This window comes from Kogia breviceps, chromosome 6 (assembly GCF_026419965.1).
Source record: "Kogia breviceps isolate mKogBre1 chromosome 6, mKogBre1 haplotype 1, whole genome shotgun sequence".
NCBI classification, from domain to species: domain Eukaryota; kingdom Metazoa; phylum Chordata; class Mammalia; order Artiodactyla; family Physeteridae; genus Kogia; species Kogia breviceps.
The window spans coordinates 111,305,869-111,330,871 of record NC_081315.1 but is presented as its reverse complement, the minus strand read 5'-3'; the positions used below and the strand labels follow the sequence as shown (position 1 = coordinate 111,330,871).

At 46.2% G+C, this 25,003-nt stretch overlaps 1 protein-coding gene across 3 annotated transcripts in view; it reads right to left on the bottom strand.

Moving 5' to 3' along the window:
• Window positions 1–25,003, bottom strand: part of STK32B (serine/threonine kinase 32B) — a 338,968-nt gene that overhangs the window by 201,395 nt on the left and 112,570 nt on the right. For 2 of the 3 annotated variants that reach the window (XM_059066571.2, XM_067036963.1), the window contains exon 3: window positions 15,599–15,750. The exons of the other annotated variant lie outside the window; for it this stretch is intronic. In XM_059066571.2, coding sequence (XP_058922554.1) covers window positions 15,599–15,750 — 152 coding nt within the window. The remainder of the gene's footprint in view (window positions 1–15,598; window positions 15,751–25,003) is intronic. 3 annotated transcript variants of the gene reach the window in all.

Genomic DNA, 25,003 nt, shown 5'->3' with positions numbered 1-25,003 from the left:
TTCTTAAGGCACCCTGTAGCCTCTCTAATGTGGTTTAGCTCTGAGCTTTCTTTCAATCACAGGGGAGAGGATGACACAGCCAGATACACAATTTTCATTATCAGAATGAAGATGTTTTCTAATTCCTCAGGGAAAACAAACTTTTTTCCCAAGCACTGACTTCAAGAAAGGCATCACTCACATAGCAGCACTATTCACAAAAGCCAAGACATGGAAACAACCTAAATGCCCATCAACAGATGAATGGATAAAGAAGATGTGAGATATATATATATATATATACATATATATATATATAATGGAATATTACTCAACCATAAAAAAGAATGAAATAATGCCATTTGCAACAACATGGATGGACCTAGAGATTATCATAGTAAGTGAAGTAAGTCAGAATGAGAAAGACAAATCCCATATGATATCACTTATATGTGGAATCTAAAATATGACACAAATGAACTTATCTACAAAGCAGAAAGAGACTTACAGACATGGAGAACAGACTTGTGGTTGCCACAGGGGAGGGGGGTAGGGGAGGGATAGATTGGGAGTTTGGGGTTAGCAGATGCAAACTATTAGTAAAGAATGAATAAACAACAAGGTCCTACTGTACGGCACAAGGAATTATATTCAGTATCCTGTGATAAACCATAATGGAAAAGAATATGAAAAACAATGTGTGTATACATATACGTACATATATATATATATATATATATATATATATATATATATATAACTGAGTCACTTTGCTGTACAGCAGAAATTAACACAACACTGTAAATCAACTATACTTCAAAAAAATACATTTTTAAAAAGAAAGAAAGAAAGGCATCCCTCAGATGGGATCAGAGAAAGCTTCATAGATAAGCACTGGGCAGGGTTTTGTGGTGCAAATAGTAGCTCACCAGGTGAACAGGGTTGGGAGAAAATTCAGGAAAATGGAACATCACATGCAAAGACCTGGACAAGTGTCTGAAACCACTTGGTGTTGATGCTTGGCTCCAAGGAGTCCAGTACTTGTGGAGCTCAATGTGAGGTTAACTAATTTAATCACAATGTCAAGTTTAGTCAAGTTGGAAAACCAAAGAGAAGTGAAGAGAAGATTTAATTTAAAGATGGATAATAAAATCTTATTAAGGTGGGCTCCACTAATTTGGAATATGGAGCAACTCAGATAGGTAAAACGAAGCATTTGAGGAACTGATTTATAATGTAAGCAAGATTAGATGCACTAATTCCAAACCACATAGCCTACTAATAGGTTTTCAAATATTCAGGAGTACGTGGTCACATAGCAACAAAGATATGCTAATGACAAACACTTAATACATTCATTAAAATAGCTCCCCATGGTACCACTCCTGTGTACACCTTATTAGACGTTCTACTTCCCACACCATGTTGATGTGCATGGGCCTGCCTCACTTTGAGCTGTTTTTGCACAAATCACCACCACGCATCCTTAATTAAAATGACATTCACTGCACACCAGATGTTCCCCAGACTTGTGGTTGAGAAGGGCAGCTGAGGCCACCCATCTGAATTTTAACATCCCATAAAGGATCTCCATACGGCCTGAGACTCCTTTGAGTTTACCATCCAGACGTGAAACCCGTGACTGGCTCAGGGTTCATCAGAAATCTCATTACTCCCAGTACAGATCTCAAGGGTGCGAACAAAATGGAAATTGTCAGAGTGGTTTAGACTGATTTTCCCTCTCACTGCACCTCATACAAAAGCGCAGAATTCGGAGGGAAAGACAGGATTAGCCACCTCCGTATAAACACTGTGCACAGCAGGAATTCTAAACCAGCCTGACACCAAGACCTGCCGTTGTGGGAATTCCCTGGCGGTCCAGTGGTTAGGACGCCGCGCTTCAACTCCCGAGGGCCTGGATTCAATCTCGCAAGCCCCACAGTCTGGCCAAGAAAGAGAAAAAGAAAAAAGAAGAAAGAAAATTAAGATTGCCATCGTGTCTCCCACAATTTATATTTTAAGCAAATGATCAGGGAAGCAGATAAAGTTTTATAATCATAATAATAGCTGAGTTTGAGATTTAACCATTGTTGGGTACCATGCCCTCATTTTACATAGATTTTATGAAGTTCCAACTCTGTGAAGTAGGAATACTCCATCATAAGAAGTGGTTAGGATGACACGGGATAACACATTTTAAAGAGAAACTGACATGCAAAAAGAATGCAGTGCATTTTAGATATTGCTATTATTGTTATTTGCTGAAAAAAAAAACAACACTTGTTCTACCATGAAACATAATAGTGAGATTTACTCCAGGTGGCATGAGGGACTGTTGATAAATTTAATAATATAATTAACCAGACTTCAAGATCAAAGAAACCAAACACCTAAGCATCTTGATGATTCTTCAAAAGGCATCTGATAAAATTCAGAGTCAACTCCAAAGATTAAAAAACTCTTAGGAAAATAGGAATTAAAGGATAACATCCATAAGGTTATCCATGCACTCAAACAAGGGAACTAGTTAAGAGGTAGAACTGCTGGAAAAGTAGAATATGTTGCCTCATCATTCAAGTATCATTCATTTCACCAATATTTCTGGAGTGAATTCTTTGTGATCAAGTGCTGGTGGCCCAGAAATGATGCATTCATTCTGGAGGAGGAAGTAAATAAACCACTAAACGAATTTAATTTAATTTCTGATGGTGACGTATGCTCTGAGGAAAATGATCCAGAGTATTGACAAACAGATAGAAGGGCTGCAGTCATAAGAACCTCCCCGTCACACATGTCCCTCACCGCCTGAAGCAACTAAAGGGATGGCACAGAGTTCAGCCTGAAACCCAATGGTCCACCCACCACCTTGCCACATAGCAAAGTGAGACCAGGAGGATGACAAATGATGAGAGACTGTCAGCCCCAGACAGTGGGTGACGTAAAGAGCTGGGAGCCTCCTCTCAGCTGCCTCATCCCTACAGGCTGATGAAGTGCTAAGGCCACAATCTCTGCTGGCCACAATTCTTACTTTCTTCTTCATGTGTTACCTGTCTGCCCCTGCAGGCAACCGAGTCTGTGAGTCCTAATTTGGCATGGCTTCTGGTCCCAAGGGCCTGAGGGTAAGGGTCATTTCTCAAGCCCACCTGCTCATAGAAAGAAGCCAACTGAGGTCCTGGCAGATTGAGTCCCTGCTGCTTCTAAAGAGGTTTGAGTGGTGGGGAGGGGATTCATGTCTGCCATGGCGTCTACCATCACTGATCCAGGGCAGTGGAGCTACGTGCTTATCTGAACTTGGACTGATTCCTCAGGACATTTCCATTGCCTACATTCCCCACATTAGTTCTTCCTTTTGTTTTCTCGCTTAGTAATAGCTTATCTTGAATTTTAAAAAATGTGTGTGAGTGGCTTTAAGTAATTTTGGAGCAAAACAATAGGGTAGAAGAGGAATAGAAAGAAAAAAGAGAGGGGAAAAAGAAAGAGTAAGAGAACGCTGCAGAGTGGTACCTGGCTCACGGCAGGTCATCAGCACCCAGTATCATTGAGGATGTGGGCCATGTATCACAAGTGCTACCGATAAGATGATCCCAGGCGCCTTTGGGGTGGTACTGAATGCCATCAAATGCAGAGCAAAGGGCTACTCACTCCAATTCCAATTGCATTTCCATGCTGATCACATCAAGGGGAAAGTCTGCGTTTGATGCCAGCTCTTCAACACTATCCTACTATACCTGTCAATCTCCATTTCAAGCAATGAAAAGACCTGACCTCAGGTTCACCATCTCGGCAGGCAACAGTATTTAGTTAGAATGTAATGATACTAAAAAGGATTTTTGAGATCGAGAAGCATTTAACTGCATTGTTCTGTTGCTGGGGCACCTATGTTTGCATATTAAACTCAGCATGTTACGGGGTTAATTTATCATCCATGCAAAGCGTGTTCTCCTGTGCTAGAAGCCAGGGGTACAGACATGAAAAGGCATGGTCCCCACCCTCAGGGACCCACTGGGAGAACAGCTAGCTCCCCATTTCTTCCCAAACGTCCCTCCCTTTTCTCTCCCATCCATTGAGAGACTACTATGTCCCAAGCCATGGATTGGGTGCAAACACCCAACAAATGGATTATCAAGTGCCCACCTGTGCCAGATCCTGTTTTAGGTACTGGAAACACAGCACATGAGATACACAGGACCCTGGCCTCAGGGAGCTCATATTTATTCTGGGAAAAGTCTGTAAAGTAATGAGCAAACACCAGAGGCAGAAAGGGGCTGTGCTTTCTACATAAAACAGGGTGACGGGACAGAGAAAGCCCGGGAGCTGGATGAAGCCAACGGTCCAGGACAGCCTCTTGTGAATGAATGAGCCATGACCCTCTTTTGAGATTCTCGGATGGAACAATTACAGGGCAGACGCTGATGAGGACCACACGAGAGCACTAGCCACGTGCTGTGGGGACCCAGAGGAGGGAGCAAGGATTTCCGCTCTGGACGGAGGTGCTGATCAGGGATGCCTCTGGAGGATAAGGGTTTCTGACTGTGGTGGCCTTTGTAGGTTTCCAGTTCAACGTGTCAACAATCCAGCAAACACATCTGGCTTCTAAGTCAGTAAACATCCTGAAATCTCTTCTTGCACGTGTGTCGGGAACATTGCTCCTTCCGTCACCACCTTTCAAGATATTTCTCCCAGTTTCAAGCGTGACTGATAATGTGGCTGGAAATAAAAAACCCAGTGTCACCTGTGAAGTAGTCGTCCCTGGGAGCGGTGGGTGGGTTCGTGCAGGGCAGGGTCCCCAGGTGAGGGCACCGACCCGTTGGAATACAGAGACGCAGCCAGAAGAGGGACTCACAGAGAAGCAACGTGTACACTTATGATTCCCGTTGGGCACCTGCACCAGCCGGACGGCGGCCGAGGCTTCCACGGAGTGTGGGAGGCCGGGAAAGTGGTGGGAGATGCTCAGGCTTTGGAGTGAGACAGATGGGTTAAAATACTGACTCCCTAGCTTAATGGTCCGATGATGCTGGGGAAATCGCTCCACCTTACCAGATCTGGGTCTTTCCATCTACAGATCGAGCTAATGATGCTCACTGCATGCCTTCCCCTCTCCTTGCACAGGAAGAAGGCTTATGATCTACTGGGGGGAAGGGGCTGAGAGGTGGAAAGGAGTGAATGAAGTCTAGTCTTGCAGAGGCAAAGTCTTACAAGCAGAGAGGAGGGGTCAACACATTGTCAGGGTCACGATCAGACAGGGCATCAGGAGTCATGGAGGAGAGTGATGGTCCACAGAGCTCTCAGGGACAGCCAGGAAGGCCCTGGGGACCAGGCTACCACGTTGCAGGAAACTGTGAGGACGTGATGGTCCCCTGGGAGTTGTGCACGGTACAGGTAGCCCTGGGGATCCAATAGCAGGAAGCATGGCCCTCGAGGTCCCTTGTGATGGGTTTTCTAAGAAAATATCATCACTCTGGACTGAGGACCTTGCAAATCTCCACTCTGCCCTTCAAGAGCAATGTGGTCTTCCACTGTTTACCATCGCCTCTCAAACAGTTCTCAGGGCAAAAGCACAAGTGGCCATTTAACAACGAAGCACACAGTCCTGAGAGTCAACAATAACTCTATTATATTTTCTGTGCGTCTCTACTGTCCAGACATAATTCCTGACTCCCGAGGCCCTGCGAGGCTCCTGGTTGGGGAGCACGTTCAGGCATCCTTTCCTGTCCCCCGTGGTATCTGTCACTGGCCTGGGCACAGCAGTTAACCTGAGTGTGGAACAGAACACTTTTCTTTAACCATGAATGTGCTGCCTCTAGTTTTACACGTTGAGATGTATTTTCATTAAGCCCGTCATTCTTTGGATTTTATCACACAGTCTGGGTCATTCTGCTCTGCTTCGCAGGGTTGGCTGTGCTTGGGCCCGGTTCTCAGCCCACAGGCTGCAGGGCAGGCTGCAGTGGTCCAATCTCACACTCACAGAGCAAGAGAGACTATTCAGGCTACTGGCTGTCATACTGGTTAAGCAGCAAAAAGTCTTCCTTAAATGAAACCAAATGTAGAACATGAGGAAACAGGAATGCAGAATGAGGCAGGACAGAGGCCTGGTCCCTACGCATTCAGCTCCATCAGCCCCAAGTAACCTCTAAGGAACTTCCTGGGTCCCCCAGGGCTCCAGGGAAACCAGTGGATAGAGTCTAAGGCCTTTGGGCCATGGAGGAGAAAACTGCATCCAGAGAAGGAAGGTATCAAATTTCAAGTGAGTGGATAAGATCCCAATGGCAGGTCTCAGTTTTCCCTCTGAAATTCCCACACAATTTCCAAAGACTCTTATCACATCAGCTAGAAAAATGGAGGTGGTGCAGCGTTCTGGAAACGTTCTAATGCAATTTTTTGTGTCGCTTTGGGATATGAACTCAACATAAAATTGCTCCTCACTGAGCATCCCTCGTCTTTATCTGCAGTCCTTACATGTATAACCGCATCCACTGCCTTCCACTGGCAATTTCATGCTCTCGCTAACAAATTATCATTTCCATAGGGCTTTCATTCACTGGTCCTCATGTGATTTGGACTTCACAAAGCATGGAAGGAAGGGAGGTATTATCCCTATTTTACAGATGAGGAAACTGAGGCTTTCCAATAATACCATCCTAGGAAGGGGAAGGACCATTTTTTGTCTAGTATCCAACTACTGTATTTCTTCTTTTTAATTCCTCTCAAGGTATCTCTTTCATTGCTTATTCATCTTAGGTTCATGAGGCTTATCCCCGGGCCTGGGTCCCAGAAGTTGGTTTAGGAAGAGCAAAAGCTTTGGTGTTAGATCTGGGTCTATCAGGGTTGTGCTGGAGCTGGCTCATACTGGCTCATGAGAATTGCTGAATTTTCAGAAATTTTCTAAGCTGGTCAACATGCTGTTGGTTTGAACTCAACCATGTCTTAGTCTGTTTGTGCCGTTATAATAGAATACTATAGACTGGGTGGTTTATAAACAACAGAAATTCCTTTCTCACAATTCTGGAGGCTGGAAGTCTAAGATCAAGGTGCGGACAGATTTGGTGTCTGGTGAGCATGAGCCTTTTGGCTCATAGATAGTTGTCTTCTTGCTGTGTCCTCACCTGGCAAAAGGGGAAGGAGTGAGGGAGCTCTCTGGGGCTTCTGGTAGGGGCAGTAATCCCATTCATGAAGGCTCCACCCTCATGACCTAATCATCTCCCAAAGGCTCACACCTCCAGATACCAGGCCATTGAGGGGCTAGGGCTTCAACATACAAATTTTGGGAAGACACATACATTAAGTCTACAGCAGGCCATGATGGGACTATTTACACCATGGAAATCAGCTGACTCTACAAATCAGGGACTTGCTTTTTGTCCTCTTGGACAGCTGTTAAGCATTTCCTGGTACATTGTTGCCTCTAATCCCAGGGCTGCCTCTTGTCAGCTACGTAATCTTACACAAGTTATTTCACCCGCCAGTCCTCTGCTTCCCCAACTGTACACCTGGGATAAGAACATCCATCTTGTAAGATGATTCTCAAGATTGACCAGGATAAAATAGGAAAAGAGCCATGTACCATAGGTGATCCATAAAGGATAGTGTTACCAATATTTTAGCCATTGATGAAGTGTGGGAAGACTTTAATGATTCCCCAAGGACCAAGGAGAGTCTTAACTACAGAAAAACATGTGGGAAGCAGGAGGAGCAGTCAGAGAAATGGGCACAAGAAGGTGCCATGTGGGGACAGAAGGTGGGGAATCAGAGGGCCCCAAAGACCACCGGTGGGTCCACGTGAGTCCTGGCTTTCCCTCTGACCTTGGGCAAACTCCAGGCCCTTCCTGATTGAATCCTGGATCCACCCCCTTCACCCACAGGAATCGTCTGATACACCAGGGCCCAACTCCACCCTCCTCGAGCCCTGGAGTTACACAGCATGACCTCTGGCTCCTCATCCATCCCTTTCCACAGTTCAGCGCTGACCCCCTGGATGTCAGAATGCAGCTGGGACATCTTGTAATCCACACTCACCACCTTAAGAATAACAAACCTAAGAAATCTGCCATCTTGAAAGCACAAACTGAAGTTACCAGTGATGTTAACAAATCTTGGAATAGAAAGGGATGAGAAAGGGACCCTGGATGAGTCAGCATCACCTCTTGTGCCCTTTGATTGAGGGAGTTACCATGGTGATGGAGACTAAAGAAGATGATACTAATTGGAACTGGGAAAAAAACCCATGAGCATTTCCCATCTATGACCTCCAGGACATGGTGGACATTTGTAATCTCTATATTCTTTCAGTTACCCAGGACCCCAAAGGACAGTGATTACTTAAGACGGAAGGAAGAGAGCAGGGGAGCAGGGTCAACTGTTTGTTGGTTTAAGGTCTGCCCTCTCTCATCTGTAATCTCTGTAAAGAAGGAGAGTGACTGTCTCGCTCATTGTTCTATCACCGATGCCAACACAGGGTTTGGCATGTTGTAGGTCCTTAACAAACACTGAATGAATTAATTTATTGAACACTGGATGCTAGGAATACAGAGGTGAATAAAGCATGGTCCCATTCCCCAGGTGGCTCACTGCTAATGGAAGAAACAGATGTACAGAGAGGTAAATGGGATTGAGCTGCTTTGTACTGCAACAGAGTGCAGAAGAAAAGCACTGCCAGTTGAGGCCTGGGTGGCAATCCTGAGGCAGCTCGATAGAGGAAGTGGTGCCTGGCCTACAGACTTTAAGAGGCAGTAGCCGTAAGGATTCTCTTCTTCTTTGGATCCTTAAAAATTAAGATAGTGCCTGGTACCCAGTAAGAGTCCAATAAATATCTATCTAATGGATGAATACTTGTGGGGGCAGAAGTTCTCAAAGAGAACAAAGGGGAGACAGTGTTCCAGGCAGATGGAACAGCATGTGCAAAGGCCCGGAGGGCTGATGACAGCAAGATGAATTACAGGTGCCACTAATCAGTTAGTATGGTTGGGACAAAAATGCACCAAGATGGTAGCAGGGGTGGGTGTCAGGAGGAGAGACTGACATAATGTCAGAGGCAAGGGCATGGAGAGACATTTATTCTGTGGGCTTTGGGGAGCCATCGCAGAATTCTAATCAGAGAGTGGGCTCAGATTTGCACTTTGGTAAGACTTGCCCTGTGCTATAGACTGTGCTTATGTCCCCTCCCCCAATTCTGATCTCAGACTTCTCAGCCTGCAGAACTGTGAGAAATAAATGTCTTTTAAGGCCCCCAGTCTATGGTAGTCTGTTACAGCGACCTGAGCTGACCAAGACACCCTGTGTGGGGAAAACTGGTGATGGCTGAGTGTTGAAATGCTGGTTGGGAGGTTGTAGCAATATTCAAGGCCAAAGATAATTAGTTTTATGGAAATGAAGCTTCTCAGTGACTGGTGATTATTTGTAAAGGGCTTCTATCCTTCATCAAAGGTCCCTGAGGGACCTTCTGTCTCTGTCCTCCCCCCAACCTCCTTTCCTGCCCCCTTGCTTCAGACAGATCAGCTCCACCTTTAAACACCTTACATAGTTTTACTCTAATCAAAGGTCTCAACGCTTAAGAAAAACCAGCCACTAATTTAAGTGATTCTTTCTTGCCTGAGAGTGGCTCATAGAGACCTATATCTTGACTCAGCCTTTCGCTACTTAGAGAAGGTTCCAGAAACACTTGCTACGAGAACAGTTTAAACTGATTGCAGGTATCCGTTCTCATCCTATCCTGCCAGGTATCTGTCCTCACAGTTAATTCGGCAGCAAACAGGGCAAGGGAGGCACTGCCTAATTATAAACAGAACATTTTAACAGTATAGTAAATATAGTCAATCTGGTAAGCAGAATTGGATTTTGAAAATACACTCTGAAAACAGAATGAACTACCTACCCACTACAATATAATAGGGATAAAAATCTAGTACCGAAATCTCAAGACTCATCTTCCAACAGTCAGCATGTCCTCATGTTCCCCGCAGGAAGAGAAGGAGAGAACTGGTCCAGCCAGCCCCAGACTAACCTGAAAGACGGGTGCTGATCATATCAACAGCAGTGGAGGTCCCTGATCCAGCGGTCACCTCATGCCTGGGACCATGTGGACGCTTGTTACATATTACCCCATTTGGTCCTTAGAGCCACTCTATGATGTGGTCATCTTTTCATTTCCATTTTCCAAATAAGGAAACTGAGACACAGCGGGGAGAGTCAAATCACTCTCAAGCCCTCCGTATTAATCTGCTCGGGTTGCCATAACAAAATACCACTGCCTGGGAGGCTGAAGCAGCGGAAGTTAGTGGATTCTCACACCGTTCTGGAGACTGGAAGTCCAAGATCAGGGTCTGGGCATGGTTGTGTTCCAGTGAGGGTTCTCTTCCTGGTTTGCAGACCGCCACCTTCTTGTCATGTCCTCACATGGCAGAGACTCGCTCTCTCTCCATCTTCTTACAAGGCCACCATCCTTTCGGATTAGGGTTCCACCCTTATGACCGCGTATAACCTTAATAGCCACCTAAAGATCCTGTCTCCAGATATAGTCATATTGGCGGTTAGTCGTATCATGGGGCGGGGAGGCAACACAATTCCAGAGTAGCCACTTTGCCTACAAGAGGCAGAGCTGTCATTAGAACCTGGGAGATGGGACCTCAGAGCCCGAGTGTTGAAACTCTCCCCGCCATCTCTCCCCTCCCCTCCTCTCCCACTCCCCACCTCTTCCAGGGCTCCCGCTGGTGCACAGCCCTCTTCTCTGGGGTGTGATTTTTCATTGCCTTTTTCCTTTGCTCCAGTTGTCTTAAGCCCCAGAGAGCAAAACAGCTTTGCTTCAGAACAGGTGAAAATATTGCACTTGACAACTCCACTTGGATCATCACAAGCTTGGGAGCACCCATCATTCCTTCTTTAGAGGGCAAATTGTCATGAAAACTAATCAGTGCCCGGCCTTTGCCTCTGCCTTTGCCTTTGCCAGGTATAGAGCATGGCAGCAAAAGAGAAGAATGACAAGGGGCGTAGTCAGGCTTTCCAAGGCTGCGATAATTCACCCTCCGTGTAATGAGATGAAAAGCTGATGTATAATTAATTTAAAGCAGTGGTGTCCTTATGAACCTGACAAGGAATTCCACACCATGCTCCCTCCTAGCAGGGTAAGGGAGGCAGCCAAACAGAAGTCCAGCAGGAGGGGCTCCATGCAGGGAGGAAGGGGGTGTGGTGGGCTAAGCAGGGTAGGGTCAGGACCTTCTCACAGCAGCCATGGTGGAAGGGGTTGTGAATGTGGGCCACGATGCCAGACAGCCTGGGTTCAAGTCCCATCTCCTCCATTTATTAGTGGTGTGACTCAGTTACCCCATCTGTAAAATGGGGACAATAATAATAGGATGATAGTAGGAAACTAAAGAGGCCGCTAGGAGGATTAGTAGCAGTTAAAGAAGACACTTATCAAGTACCTAATAAACGTTAGTGGTATTTCCCTACAAGAACTGGAAACCTTGGGGCACACTGGACGGTCTTGAGTTTGAATCGCAATTCCATTGATTCAGGTAAGATCATGAACTGCTTTGAGCCCTGCTTTACTTCTTTGAGAAATGGGGCCCAAACCTCTTGTCCCACAGGGCTGTTATGAAGACTCCAGCACAAGGATATAATGTCTGGGTGGCAGGTGCCAATCACGTGATGGACACAGTCACTACTGTTTTCTGGAAACAGCTACCAACCTCCCTCTGCAGACTCCTAAGACTCAGGTGGAACCAACCTCCTGGCCCCTCCCCCACTGCTTTAGGAAGGGGCACATGACCAGGTCAATCACGCCTGTGACCTTCAGCCTCTGCTGTGGCTGTTCAGCTAGAAGAAGTAGGAAAACTATCAGTCAGCATGAGTCGTGGCTCTGAAACACAGCCAGCACAGGGGAAAGCGGGAGATAGAGACCGAAGTCAGCTGGAATTCTAGACTTTTTAGGTATAAACCCCAAGAAATTCCCTTTGGTGTTGAAGCAAGTTTAAATTTCGGCCCCCTGAGCCACACAGTATGTAAGGTACTCAGTCCTGCCCAATGAATTAAGGACCCTCTCCTTTTCACTTATAGCTGGAAGGAGCATTATTTCTCTCTCTCTCTCTCTCTCTCTCTCTCTCTCTCTCTCTCTCTCATCCATCTATTATCATATGTAGGTATACACATGCACACACACATATATACACAACCTCTTAGAGTGAACAAGATTTTCATTTACAGAAAATATACTGTCATATCTTTTCCTATCAGTTAACTCTCAAAACAGTGCTAGCAGTAAACAAGGTATTATTTTCACGATTAGCAGGTGAAAAATTGAGGCCAGAGTTGGAGACTCCAAAATCAAGCAGCAGGTTCTATCCTTTCTTGCTTTTGATGGGAATCCAATGTCCTAAGAGGCCAACGTGCACAGGGAGCTTTCCCATTGACCCAGCGCTTACACGGAATTAAAGGGGGTCTGTCATTAATCTGTTGGCATCTTGGAGACCATGAACAGAGCATCGAAACACAGTCCTAAAAAGGGAGGATGCCGACACATCCTCCCTCCTTCAACACACATCACAGTCCAGATGTACATCCCATGCCCTTACTCGGTCTAAGGAGTCTCCCCTGAAACAGTTCAAGCTCAGAGATCTTCATCTCAGCATTATTTACATTGGCAAGATAATTAGAAACAGCCCTAAGTAACCTATACGACAGGTTAGAGTTTAGATGTCTTATTGAACTTCTCCACAGTGGAAGGTTATGTAGCCATTAAAAATGATTTACAGAAAGTCTGCAGTAAGGAGATAATGCTCCTACTAGACAATTAATTTGAAAAAGCAAAATCCAACATTGTTATGCATGGTTTTATATCAATGACATTTACAGTCATATTGATATGAGAAAAGCAGTATAAAAAGAATTACACACCGAAATGTAACCTGGTGGTGGTAGGATTCTAGATAATTGTTGCCTTCTTATGTATGTCATTTTCTGTATTTTGCAATGAACCTATGTTGCTTTTCTGATTAGAAATGATATAGCCACAGTGGAAAATAGTACAGAGATTCCTCAAAAAATTAAGAATATAAGTAACATATGATCCAGCTGTCCCAATTCTGGGTATTTATCCAGAGAATATAAAAACATTAATTTGAAAAGATATTTGCACTCCCATGTTCCTTGCAGTGCTATGTATAATAGTGAAGATATGGTAAACACCTAAGTGCCCATCAATGGACAAATGGATAAAGAAGATGTGGTATATATATACAACGGATTACTACTCTGCCATAAAAATATAGATGAGGGCTTCCCTGGTGGCGCAGTGGTTGAGAATCCGCCTGCCGATGCAGGAGACGCGGGTTCGTGCCCTGGTCCGGGAGGATCCCATATGCCGCGGAACGGCTGGGCCCGTGAGCCATGGCCGCTGGGCCTGCGCATCCGGAGCCTGTGCTCCGCAACGGGAGAGGCCACAACAGTGAGAGGCCCGCGTACCACAAAAAAAAAAAAAAAAAAAAAAAAAAAAAAAAAAAAAATATATATATATATATATATATATATATATATATATATATATATATAGATGAAATCTTGCCATATGAAACAACATGGATAGAATTTGACGGTTATTATGCTAAGGTAAATATGTCAGATGGAGAAAGACAGATATTGTACGATTTTACTCATACGTGGAATATAAAAAGCAAAGGAACAAACCAGATCAATCAAAAACAAACACGTACATACATACTGAGAATAGAGTAGTGGTTACCGGAAGGAAAGGGATGGGCTGGGGGAAGGGGAGTGAAATGGGTAAAAAGGGAATCAATTGTATGGTGATGAATGGAAGCTTAATTTTTGGTGATAAGCCCATTGTAGGGTATACGGAAGTAGAAATATAATGTTGTACACATGCAATTTATGTAATGTTATAAACCAAATGTTACTGCAATAAAAAATAAATTTAAAAAATTTCCTCCTACAGCAATCAAAACATGAAGAGGTTTATTTCCCCCAAATAACTGAAGTGTTTGGGTGGCTGGAGACATGACAAACGCACATTTGTTACCCAGATTCTAGTGTATGACACACAGTATGGCTTTTGCCCACAGAAATGCCCAAGTCTGAGGCATCTTCCAGGCAGACCTGGATTTTCTCAAACAGGACAACTGACGTCCCTCCTTGTCCTATCACCCAATGTTCAGAGTGCTTCTATATATGAAGGGCAAGAGAAATAATTGGTGATACTAGAGATTCAGGCTAGGCTAGACTTCCCCATCAGAAAAGATGCTCTTAAGGTCAAAAATCTATCAACTGAGATGCAGAATGAAACTGTCAGATTTTGTTTCCTAGAATAGCCTGTTCTCTCCCCTTCAACAAAATCCAGCTCAGGAAACATTTATTAAGTGCCCCCAACATGTCTGAGGCTGTATTAGACTCCCAGAAACAAAGAACCAGGAAACAGCCTTTGTTCTCAAGGAGCAAGTGATTTCTTAGTAAGGACAGATAAATAAACAATAATTTGGGTTCAAGGTGATGCAGGCTATGTTGGGTCAAGCACAGGTCAAGATGGAGACATGAGTGTTCACCCAGCCTGTGGGGCAGCAAAGGCTCCTCGCCTAAGTACCTCGAAAGCTGAACCAAAGGAATGCACAGACCTACTAAAGCATGGACTTGAGGATATGGGGAGGGGGAAGGGTAAGATGTGACGAAGTGAGAGAGTGTCAGGGGCATATATACACTACCAAATGTAAATTAGATAGCTAGTGGGAAGCAGCCATATAGCCCAGGGAGATCACCTCTGTGCTTTGTGACCACCTAGAGGGGTGGGATAGGGAGGGTGGGAGGGAGGGTGACACAAGAGGGAAGAGATATGGGAACATATGCATATGTGTAAGTGACTCACTTTGTTGTAAAGGAGAAACTAATACACTATTGTAAAACAGTTATACTCCAATAAAGATGTTAAAAAAAAACAACAAAGGAATGCACAGCATTTGGTCAGAGGAAGCTGGGGAGACAGGAAGGTGGAAGTTTCAGGGAGAGGAGACTTCACATGCAAAGACACAGAGGCAGGGAAACAACCAGCAAAGGGGCAAATCTAGGACACAAATTAGAGCAGAGATGATAGCCAGGGGTGGGAGGGAGAGAAAGTTCCAGAACATGGCTCCTAGTGGGCCTCGTCGGCCAGATTCAAAACTTGGAATTTAGCATGTCCACACCGGGCAGCCATCCTAAGTGGAGTAAAACATCAGTTCCTGATGTTCATGGCAAGTCCTTCTTGCCATGAACCCTGTGGGTGTAATTTTCTAAAAAGTTAAACTCCCCTTAGAAGACTCCATTTGGCATCCTCTTATAACAAACACTCTACATGTGTTCTCAGACATACCAAAACCTTCTCTTCTAAACCGATTTCAATTCTGATTCACCAGGTAAGAGGACTGAATGAAAATTAAGCATATGCTTAATGATTTCATCAGAAAATGTACTCTACCAAACAGTCATCAGAAAGCGTACCCAACGAAATATTCAAAAGAATATTTGAACCCAGAACATTTCATTTCTTTCTCTCTACAGTACAGAAGCTTCCTTCTAGCAGAGCCGTATTTGCATTTGGCTCCATAATGAGGATTTCACTGGAGCCCTGGATGGAATCACTCACCACAGATTGACCAAGAAAGGATGCTCCAGCCCCTGCATGATCTGGAGCTCCCGGAAGACGTTCCGGACTTCATCCCTCTCGATGCACTTCTGCTTGTTCATGTACTTCATTGCGTACATTTTCTTAGTGTCTCGCTTCTGCACGATGCAGACCTGCGTGACAGCCAAACGGGAGAACATTCAGGCCAACGTTTCAAAGGAACAAAAAGGCAGCCCCTCACGGCATCCCTACTCCTGGGTTCAAGTCTTGGTTCTGAAATCTTGCCAGTGGAGCAGCCCTGGCTACGCCACAACCTCTCCAATATTTGCAAAATGGAAGAGCTGGACCAGATTCACCTGTTGATCAGGTATTTACACTAAGTGAGTGCTGAAAAAGCAGCGCAACCCGCTTCTCTTTGCCCGACGATTCTGTCTGCCAGCGGAGCCCACGTTGCTGTAACAGACTGGCGATGCCAAAGAGTTAAGGTCCACAGAACTCCGCCCATGCAGGCAGCTGGGGCATCTACACACCAGGCCCCCTGTCCATCCCACGGCTCCCAGTTTGAGAGTTTGCCCACAGGGCTAACTGGCTTGACGGTACACCCTTACCAGCAGCCTCCTGCCTTTCCTTCCCTGACTCACTTCCCAACTCACTACCAGTGCCTTCTTCCTCTCCAGGGCCCTCGGGGGAGAACCAAACTAAGGCACATGGGCCCTGGGGGAGCAAAGGAGAAGTGGTGACAGCAACGGTGGCAGCTCCTGTACTGAGCACTCTACTTTGGGAGACTGAGCAAACTGTCTCCTTGATTATCTCACGTAATCCCCACGAGAACCTTGCGAATAAAGGCTCCATCTTCCCTTGAGCACGAGGAAGCTGCAGCCCCGCGTGCACTAGTTAACTTGCCCAGAGTTCAACAAGCCCCTCGGTGTCAGGACTGTGATTCAAACCCACAACAGTCTGATTTTTGAGTGCCGCCCTGACTCACAAGGGGCAGCGCTGGGAGGGGGGACATGCTGTCAGAGAAGGCTCTCTCGAGGCACTAATGCCAGAGGGGGGGCATGAAAGGCTGGAAAGATGGCAAAGGCAAAAGAAGAGGCTTTTAGGGGAAAGGAAAGATATAAGGGAGGACATGGAGCCTTAGGACACCCAGCAAGGAGTATGGTGTGGCTGGAAAAAAGTAGCAGGGTGAACATGTACTGTATTCCCAACACCCTGATGGGGAATTGTACTCATTTCCTCGGGCTGCCATAACAAAGTACCACAAACTGGGGGCTCAAAATAACAGAAATTTACTGTCTCACGGTTCTGGAGCCAGAAGCTCCAAATTAAGGTGTTGCCAGGGCCACGTCCCCTCTGCAGGCTCTCGGGGAGGATCCTTCTTTGCCTCTTCTAATTTCTGGGGGGTGTTATCAATCCTTGCTGCCCCTTGCTAGCAGCTACATCACATGAATTTGGAGGCGGATACTATTCAACCCGGTACAGTAACTAGTTTTATTACCCTCACTTGACAGATAAAGGAAGAGAAGCACAGAAAGATTTTAGACCTTCCTCACGCCTCAGGACTCACACCCAGGCTCTCTGCCTTCCCAGGATGCACCAGCGATGCATCCTCCCTGAGAACAGGTCTGTGATAGAGAACACGAGGGATATGGTTACAGGCCTGGGAATTCGGGGTTTTCTCTGAGCGTCCCAAGTTGGTCTTCTATTGGAAATTGGACCCCTTTTGCTCTGAGGTGCTATGAATCTGAGGCAGATACAAGACGGTGGGGAAAAGCCTGAATTCCAATTCCCACTTTGGTTCTTGCTGCCTTTCTGAGCTTCTGTCTCAGCATCTGTCTGAACTGAGTTATCAAAGCCCACCCTGCCCCACTGGGGTGAAACTAAATGAGACCAAGGAAGTGGGAGTGCCCAGCTGTGGCTGGGGGATGATAAATGTCACCCAAATCTCAATGTCTTAAGAAGCATATTTCACGAAATCTCCAAAAAAAATGATTTTCCAAGCAGTACGATTAGTGGCATGAGGTTGAAGGCCCAAGAACTTTACCAGTGAACTTGAAAATATAAAACCACAGAAGGCAAAGGTGTGCTGGACAAAAGCCCCTTGGGGCCCTGGTTCGCAGGAATCTGAAGAGAGACTTCCAGAGCCCTGAGACCCACGTCCGCAGGCAGACACGCAGGGGGGCAGATCATTCCACTAATTAGGGTTTCTCGTCTCTCTCACTCCTCATTTGCCTTCTCAGGAGAGATGTGGAGTAGACATGGTCTCTGCCAGGGCTGGGAGCCCTGAAGTCCAGTTGGCTGCATCATCTCGAAAAGCGGAGGCTGTGATTCCCCGGAGTCTGGGCAATGCCCCCGTCAGAGGAAGACCACACCCAGCCCCGGCTCTTGCTGGTATGACTGACAATAGGCAAAGGTGCTGAGAGATGGCTCTCACCTCCCGGGGCGGGGTAGGAGGGTGGGAGGAAGGGAGGAGGGTGACGCTCATAGCAGCTCGGAGACAGCTCAGCAACTAGAAGAGACTCTTCAAAATGGGATTCGAATTCTGGCTTTCAAAGCAGAGCTCAGGAATTGAATAAGGTTTGGAGGTCTGACTTTGGGTACCAGATAAGGAAGAGAGGTTGGTACGGGATGTTGCCTGGAGCTTGAAGGCTTGGATTTGCAAGTCAAAGAAGAGGTTGAGGCCTGGGGTCTTGGCCAGCTCCATGCTAATGAAAAGGTGTGGCTGGCAATCTGTATATCTTCTTTGGAGAAATGTCTATTGAGGTCTTCTGCTCATTTCTGGATTGGGCTGTTTGTTTTTTTGATATTGAGCTGCATGAGCTGCTTGTATATTTTGTAGATTAATCCTTTATCAGTTGCTTTGTTTGCAAATGTTTTCTCCCATTCTGAGGGTTATCTTTTCATCTCGTTTATGGTTTCCATTCCTGTGCAAAAGCTTTTAAGTTTCATTAGGTCCCATTTGTTTATTTTTGTCTTTATTTCCATTCCTCTAGGAGGTGGGTCAAAAAGGATCTTGCTGTGATTTATGTCATAGAGTGTTTTGCCTATGTTTTCCTCTAAGAGTTAAAGGATGCTCAACATCATTAATCATTAGAGAAATGCAAATTAAAATCACAATGAGGTATCACCTCACACTGGTCAGAATGGCCATCATCAAAAAATCTACAAACAATAAATGCTGGAGAGGGTATGGAGAAAAGGGAACCCTCTTGCATTGTTGGTGGGAATGTAAATTGATACAGCCACTATGGAGAACAGTATGGAGCTTCCTTAAAAAACAAAAAAAGAACTACCATATGACCCAGCTATCCTACTACTGGGCATATACCCTGAGAAAACCATAATTCAGACATATGTATCACAATGTTCATTGCAACACTATTTACAATAAGGACATGGAAGCAACCTAAGTGTCCATCGACAGATGAGTGGATAAAGAAGATGTGGCACATATATACAATGGAATATTACTCAGCCATAAAAAATAACAAAACTGAACTATTTGTAGTGAGGTGGATGGACCTACAGTCTGTCATACAGACTGAAGTAAGTAAGAAAGAGAAAAACAAATACCGTATGCTAACACATATATATGGAATCTAAAAAAAAAATGGTTCTGATGACTCTAGGGGCAGGACAGGAATAAAGACGCAGATGTAGGGAATGCACTTGAGGACACGGGGTGGTGGGGGAAGGGTAAACTGGGACAAAGTGAGAGAGTAGCATTGACATATATACACTACCAAATGTAAAACAGATAGCTAGTGGGAAGCAGCTGCATAGCACACAGGGAGATCAGCTCTGTGCTTTGTGACCACCTAGAGAGGTGGGAGGGAGACGCAAGAGGGAGGGGATATGGGGATATATGCATGCGTATGGCTGATTCACTTTGTTATATAGCAGAAACTAACACAACATTGTAAGGCAATTTTACTCCAGTAAAGATGCTAAAAAACAAAACAAAATAAACAAAAGTAAAAAAACAAAAAATAAAAGAAAAGGTATGGCTGGGATCCCTTAACTTCCTCCTCTATAAACTGAGGGCTTGAATCTATTTTCTAAGGCATCTTAGAAACACTTTATATTTCTAAGGAACACAGAGCTGGACTCGGGGTCTGGAGATCTGGGCTCTGCTCATGGCCCTCTTGCACGTATCCCTGGCTCCTCTACCCTTGCTTATTCACTGGCCAAGCAAGGCAGGTAGCAATGGCTGACTCAACCTGACCAGGGGACAGAGAGGCTCAAATGAAAAAAAGACTGAAGACGAGTCTAAAGCCCTGAGTAGAGACAAAGGTCTGCTGGGACATCTCAGAGACACAGAAAGAGTTTGGGTTCTCGGGTCACTCTGAGCGGGGCTTACATTCCAGTTCTTTGCTGTGCAACCACCCTCTCTGAGCCTCAGTCTACTCATCAGTAAAATGGGGGTGGTATGTTCTTGCTCCAAGAGCTGTTGTGAGGACATGGGAGGGGATGCTGTGAAGGGCATGGTGTGGTGCTGTCATGTTGGAGGTACCGAATGGAGGTGAGTTTTCCTTACTTCCCATAGGGTTATGGACATTTAATGCTCCCGGGACAGAGGCCTCTCAGCAAATGCAGTTATTATTGTGATTACTGGTACTGTCATCACAACCATCATTAAGGACTTATCTGAAGGCAGGGCAGGGCTCTGGGAGGGAGGCCTGCTTCCCAGGACACAGGGTCACAGATATCTCTGGCCCCATGACTGGAGCTTGGGGTGACATTTCCTACTGACTTGCCAGGGTGGCTTGAGCCAATCCCTTCGCGTTGCAGACCCAAGGAAGTTGGGACACTTGGGATCAGCCCCCAGGCTCTCTGTCAGGCAGGATGATTGTGGCACAGGGAATGCAATGCACAAAACCAAATAGGAGGGGACAGGCAGGCTGTAGTTCTGGTTGAACAGTTCTGACCCCCTCAGCTTGTGACGGTGACCTTATTTGGTTAAAGGGTCTTTGCAGATATTATTAAGTTAAGGCTCTCAAGATGTGTCATCTAGGATTAGGGCGGGCCCCAAATCAACCAGTGTCTTTATAATACGAGAAAAGAAGGCAGAGATTGGAGAGATGATGCATCTTTAAGCCAAGGAAGGCCTAGGATCGCCGCAACCCCAGTAGCCAGGAGACAGGCCTGGGACAGATCCTTCCCAGAGCTTCCGGAAGAGTGGAGAATAAACCTCTGCCACTTTTAATCACCCAGTGTGTTAAAGCAGCCACAGGAAACTAAGACAGTCTGTAAATGTCCATCATGGCCATCGACTTCTGGCTGACCAACTCGGCCAGGCACCTCTGTGATCCTTCCTGTGCAGTGGGTTTCATCTGAGCCCCGCAGGTCTACAGTCAGGTGTCCATGGAGCCCAGCAGAGCGTGTGGCCCACACAGGTGCCCAGGAAACGTGGGCTGGTGGGGAGCTGAGCACACTGCCGCCTGGGACCCAACCTTGAGCCCTGAGTGCATTAACTCCCAAATCAGGGCTCGGGACTCCACGTTCCAGCCCAATCCCCTGGCCTGTGTCCTCTCCCCCTAAGTTCCTGTGACCAGAGCAACTTCTGGTACTTAGAGTTAGTGCTTGAGATTTCAAAGGCAGGAACATTTCACTGTAATAGCTTCGTCACCAGCAGCGTCTCCTCGGCTCTGGTCTCTGCACATTTCCTTCGGCCCAGTGGGAACTTCCCCAAAATGAAAGACTTGAAGCCCTGCAAGGGATTTCTTTCACCTTCAGGAAGTGCTCAAGGTCTGTGTCTTGTCGTTCAAAGTCCTCTGCGCCTCCGTCACCTCTGACAGGCATGTGTGTGCTCACACCACACAGAGACATACATACCATACACAAACATACACACACCACACACACATATATACACATACACACACATACACGCACACACACATACACACACCACACACGCACACACCCCCTTCATGCCAGCTACCTCACCCCCCTTAGAATTTCTTTAAAGAGTTTCTCCACCACCACTGCTTTCTCCCCTTCTCACTTCCTCCCTGGCCCATGTCCCCCTTCCTCCCGCTCACCCACCAGCTCTGTCTCTGCTCATTCGTTACTTTCTGTAGGAGGCTCCCTTTTATTTCGGGGGTGGGGCTGCATCAACAGCCTTCCCAGTGGGCTCCCATAGCCCCTATTCCTACTATGCTGCTTCCTACGCTGGATCTTCCCTGTTTACTGACTGACAGGCAGACCTCAGGCACCATGAAGGCAGGAGCCATGCTGCCTGGTTCCCTATGGAACCCCGAGCTTCCAGAGGCTCAGACATGTGAACTTGTCACCTTGGCCCCTGACTCCCAGCACGAGCATGTTCTGTTCCCTCTGCTTAGAATACCCTTCCTACAGGCCGTCCCCTGCCTCACCCCTGGCGGGCATCACCATCTCCTGACCTGAGGGCCACCCTGACCTCCAGGCCTGAGCGGGAGTCCACAGAGGAGCTGGAATTTCAGTTAGGACAAGGCCCACCAGGCCCTGTGTGCTCGAGGGAGGTGGGGTCCTCGGTGCCTGGACTCACAGCAGGAGGGCCTGCCGGTCCTCCCAGCTCTGCAGCCCAAGGCGACCACGTGACGGAGGGAATCTGCTAAAACTAAAGCAGCATCTCAGACTCCTGGGCTCAGGACAGGTGTTCTAGAGGGAACGTCAGCCCTCCTCACGAACAGGCAGCTCTGCCCACATCCTGGGAACCTTCAAAACAGAAGAGGCGGGTCCCAAGTGGCCCCAGGGCTCCTCAGCAGGTCAGCACACAGCCCTTTCCACTAGAAATCACAGTTAATGAGGCAAGGGATGAGCCATGTGGCCAAAGCCACCCAAGCTGCTGACAGGCAAGCACCCAATTAACACTCCTCATTAGTCTAATTCAATTAGGACCTGATGTTATCATTATTAATTACAATTTATAGGGACAAATAAATAAATGCAAGCGAGCATGGATTTCAGGCGATTTGCCGTGAGAATGGCACGTGTCAAGCACACTGGGCATCAGGAATTTGGGAAATGACTCCAATTCAGCAGAGGAGGGGTAGGGATACGTGTTGAGAATCTCCATCACGCCAGCATCTGGTGGTCCTCAGCCGGATCTTACCTTCAAAGCACTGATAACCTCGGTTCTGTGGCACCCCCAGAGGTCTGCGAGGGTCCTGGGATGTTGTAATTTGTAAAAACTCCCTGGGGGGAGTCTGATAAGCAGGATAGTTGAGAATCACTTTGCTGGATTCTTCAGGAAAGTCCTTGTCTGGCTGCATCTTCAGTGACCTTGATGGCCGGGACTGTAACCCTTACTTTTCAACTCAGGCAAGCCAAGCTCTGGGGGGACAGGTCACCCCAGCATCAGAGAAGCCAGAGCTGTACTGGTAACCCAGAACTGTGCGGGTGCAAAGGCTGGCTCTGCCCTTCCATGGACCAGCCTGGATGCCCTTTCTCACCTGACCCAGTTGACATTCTCTGTGCTGCCCACCCCACCCCCAGCTTGAGTACACTTAGCAGATGCTGTTGATTGATGCACAGCTATAGTGCAACATTAACGGACACTGGTTATGCTTACAGGAGCAAGATTCTGGGAAACAACCAATTTGGGGAAAAGCAAAAAAGAAAAAAAAATCGAGATTAAATAAGGTCACTAAAAAAGAGTGATCACGCTGGGTACTGCTGTTCAAATATCCTTATCTGACAAGAAGACTACCTTTAGCAGACAATGATTGTTAACTACCCAAATGCATCCTTCCTCTTCTTCCTTTTTAACAGGACAATTTTCTTCAAGGAGGCAGTATGATCCATTAAATACTCATTTGCAGCCAGAAGTAGCCATAGTTCTTGCCAATGAAATATTAGTCTGCTACTGGCTTCTTAGAAAAGTCTTGCTTTCCGAATAAAAGGGAATAGCTACAGATGGTTCCACTTTTCTCCCCTTTGCCATTTTTCTTCTCCTTTCTACCTTGAGCACATATGTAATGTCTGGAGCTGCAGCAGCCCCTTGTGACCATGAAGTGACAAAGGTCTCAGAGTTACTGAACCTGTTATCATAGTGCCACCTACCTTCAGACTTCTTGTTATGTGAGAAAATAAACCCTCTTTGTTTAAGCCACTATAAGGCAGATTTTCTGTTTCTCACCCCTGAGAACATCCCCATCTGATACACAAACTATATGATGATGTTTCGTGGCACAGAAAGTCCACGTGGGCTGTGACCAATGGTGGCCTCACTAGAGGGATCAAAAGTTAGCTTCAAGAAAAATACTCGTTTGGATGAATATTTCAGTCAATAAACATGTGTGAAATGCCTGTCATGGTCCTGGCACTATGCTAGCCATGAAGATATGACACTGCTCTAGGAACTCAAAGTTCAATGGGATAAACAAACAATACTCAAAAGTGAAAGACAAAGTCGCTCATTTCAGGTCACTGGGCCCTACATGGCATGGCCCCAAGTCCCCTCTAATTCCATCTGTTACTCTCCTCCCTGCTCACTTCCCACCCTGGCCCCTGTGCCATTCCTGGGTCTGCCATGCTCTTCCCTAGGTGTCCAGTCTTGGGTCCTCACCTCCTTCAGGCTCTACCTATGAATCACCTTATCCCATAAGCCATCCCTGAACTCCATGTGTGAATGAGCTGATCCCTCCTCAGTCCCCATACTCCCTCCCTGTTTCCTCCATGACCCTGGCCAACTCCTGTAACAAAACATGCTTCTTGGTTTGTTCATTTTCCCTTTGTCTGTCTCGCCCACTGTGGTGTAAACCCCATAATGATAGGGATTTTTTTCTCTTTTATTCACTGCTCCCTCCTCAGTGACTAGAACAGTGCCTGGAACATCTAGTTGACATCTGTGGATGGCTAGCTGGAGAAATGGATAATTACTACTTAGGAAAGAACAGTGCTATAGGATAGGTGAGCACATGGGACTAAGGGACCTGAGAAGAGGGATCCTAACCAGGATATGGGATTAAGGAAAGGCATTCTGGAAGAGGCTGCATTTGAACTGTTTCTCAGTCATCAAGGGTTGGCTTCATGAGGCTGGAGGTGTAGGAAAAGGGGGAAGGAGGTGCATTACCAGGAGAGCATACAGCCCCTCCCTAAGTACAGAGAGATGGAACATGCATGGTGCATTTTAACATGTTAGTAGTGTTCTCAACTTCCCCATCTGTAAAATGGGGGTAGCAGTGTACTTACTTATCTTAGTGGGTGGCTGTGAGGGTTACATGGTAAGCACTTACTAAATTATTGATTATTATTGTGATTATGATCATCATTCATACATGTACTGAAGGTAAGACCAGAGAATGTTGTAGAGATGTGCAGATGTGGCCCAAGAGGGAGCTCAGGAACAATTTCACAATTATTTGGTGTGATGGTTAATTTTATGTGCCAGCTTGGCTGGGCTATGGTGCCCAGGTATGTTGTCAGACATGATTCTGTATG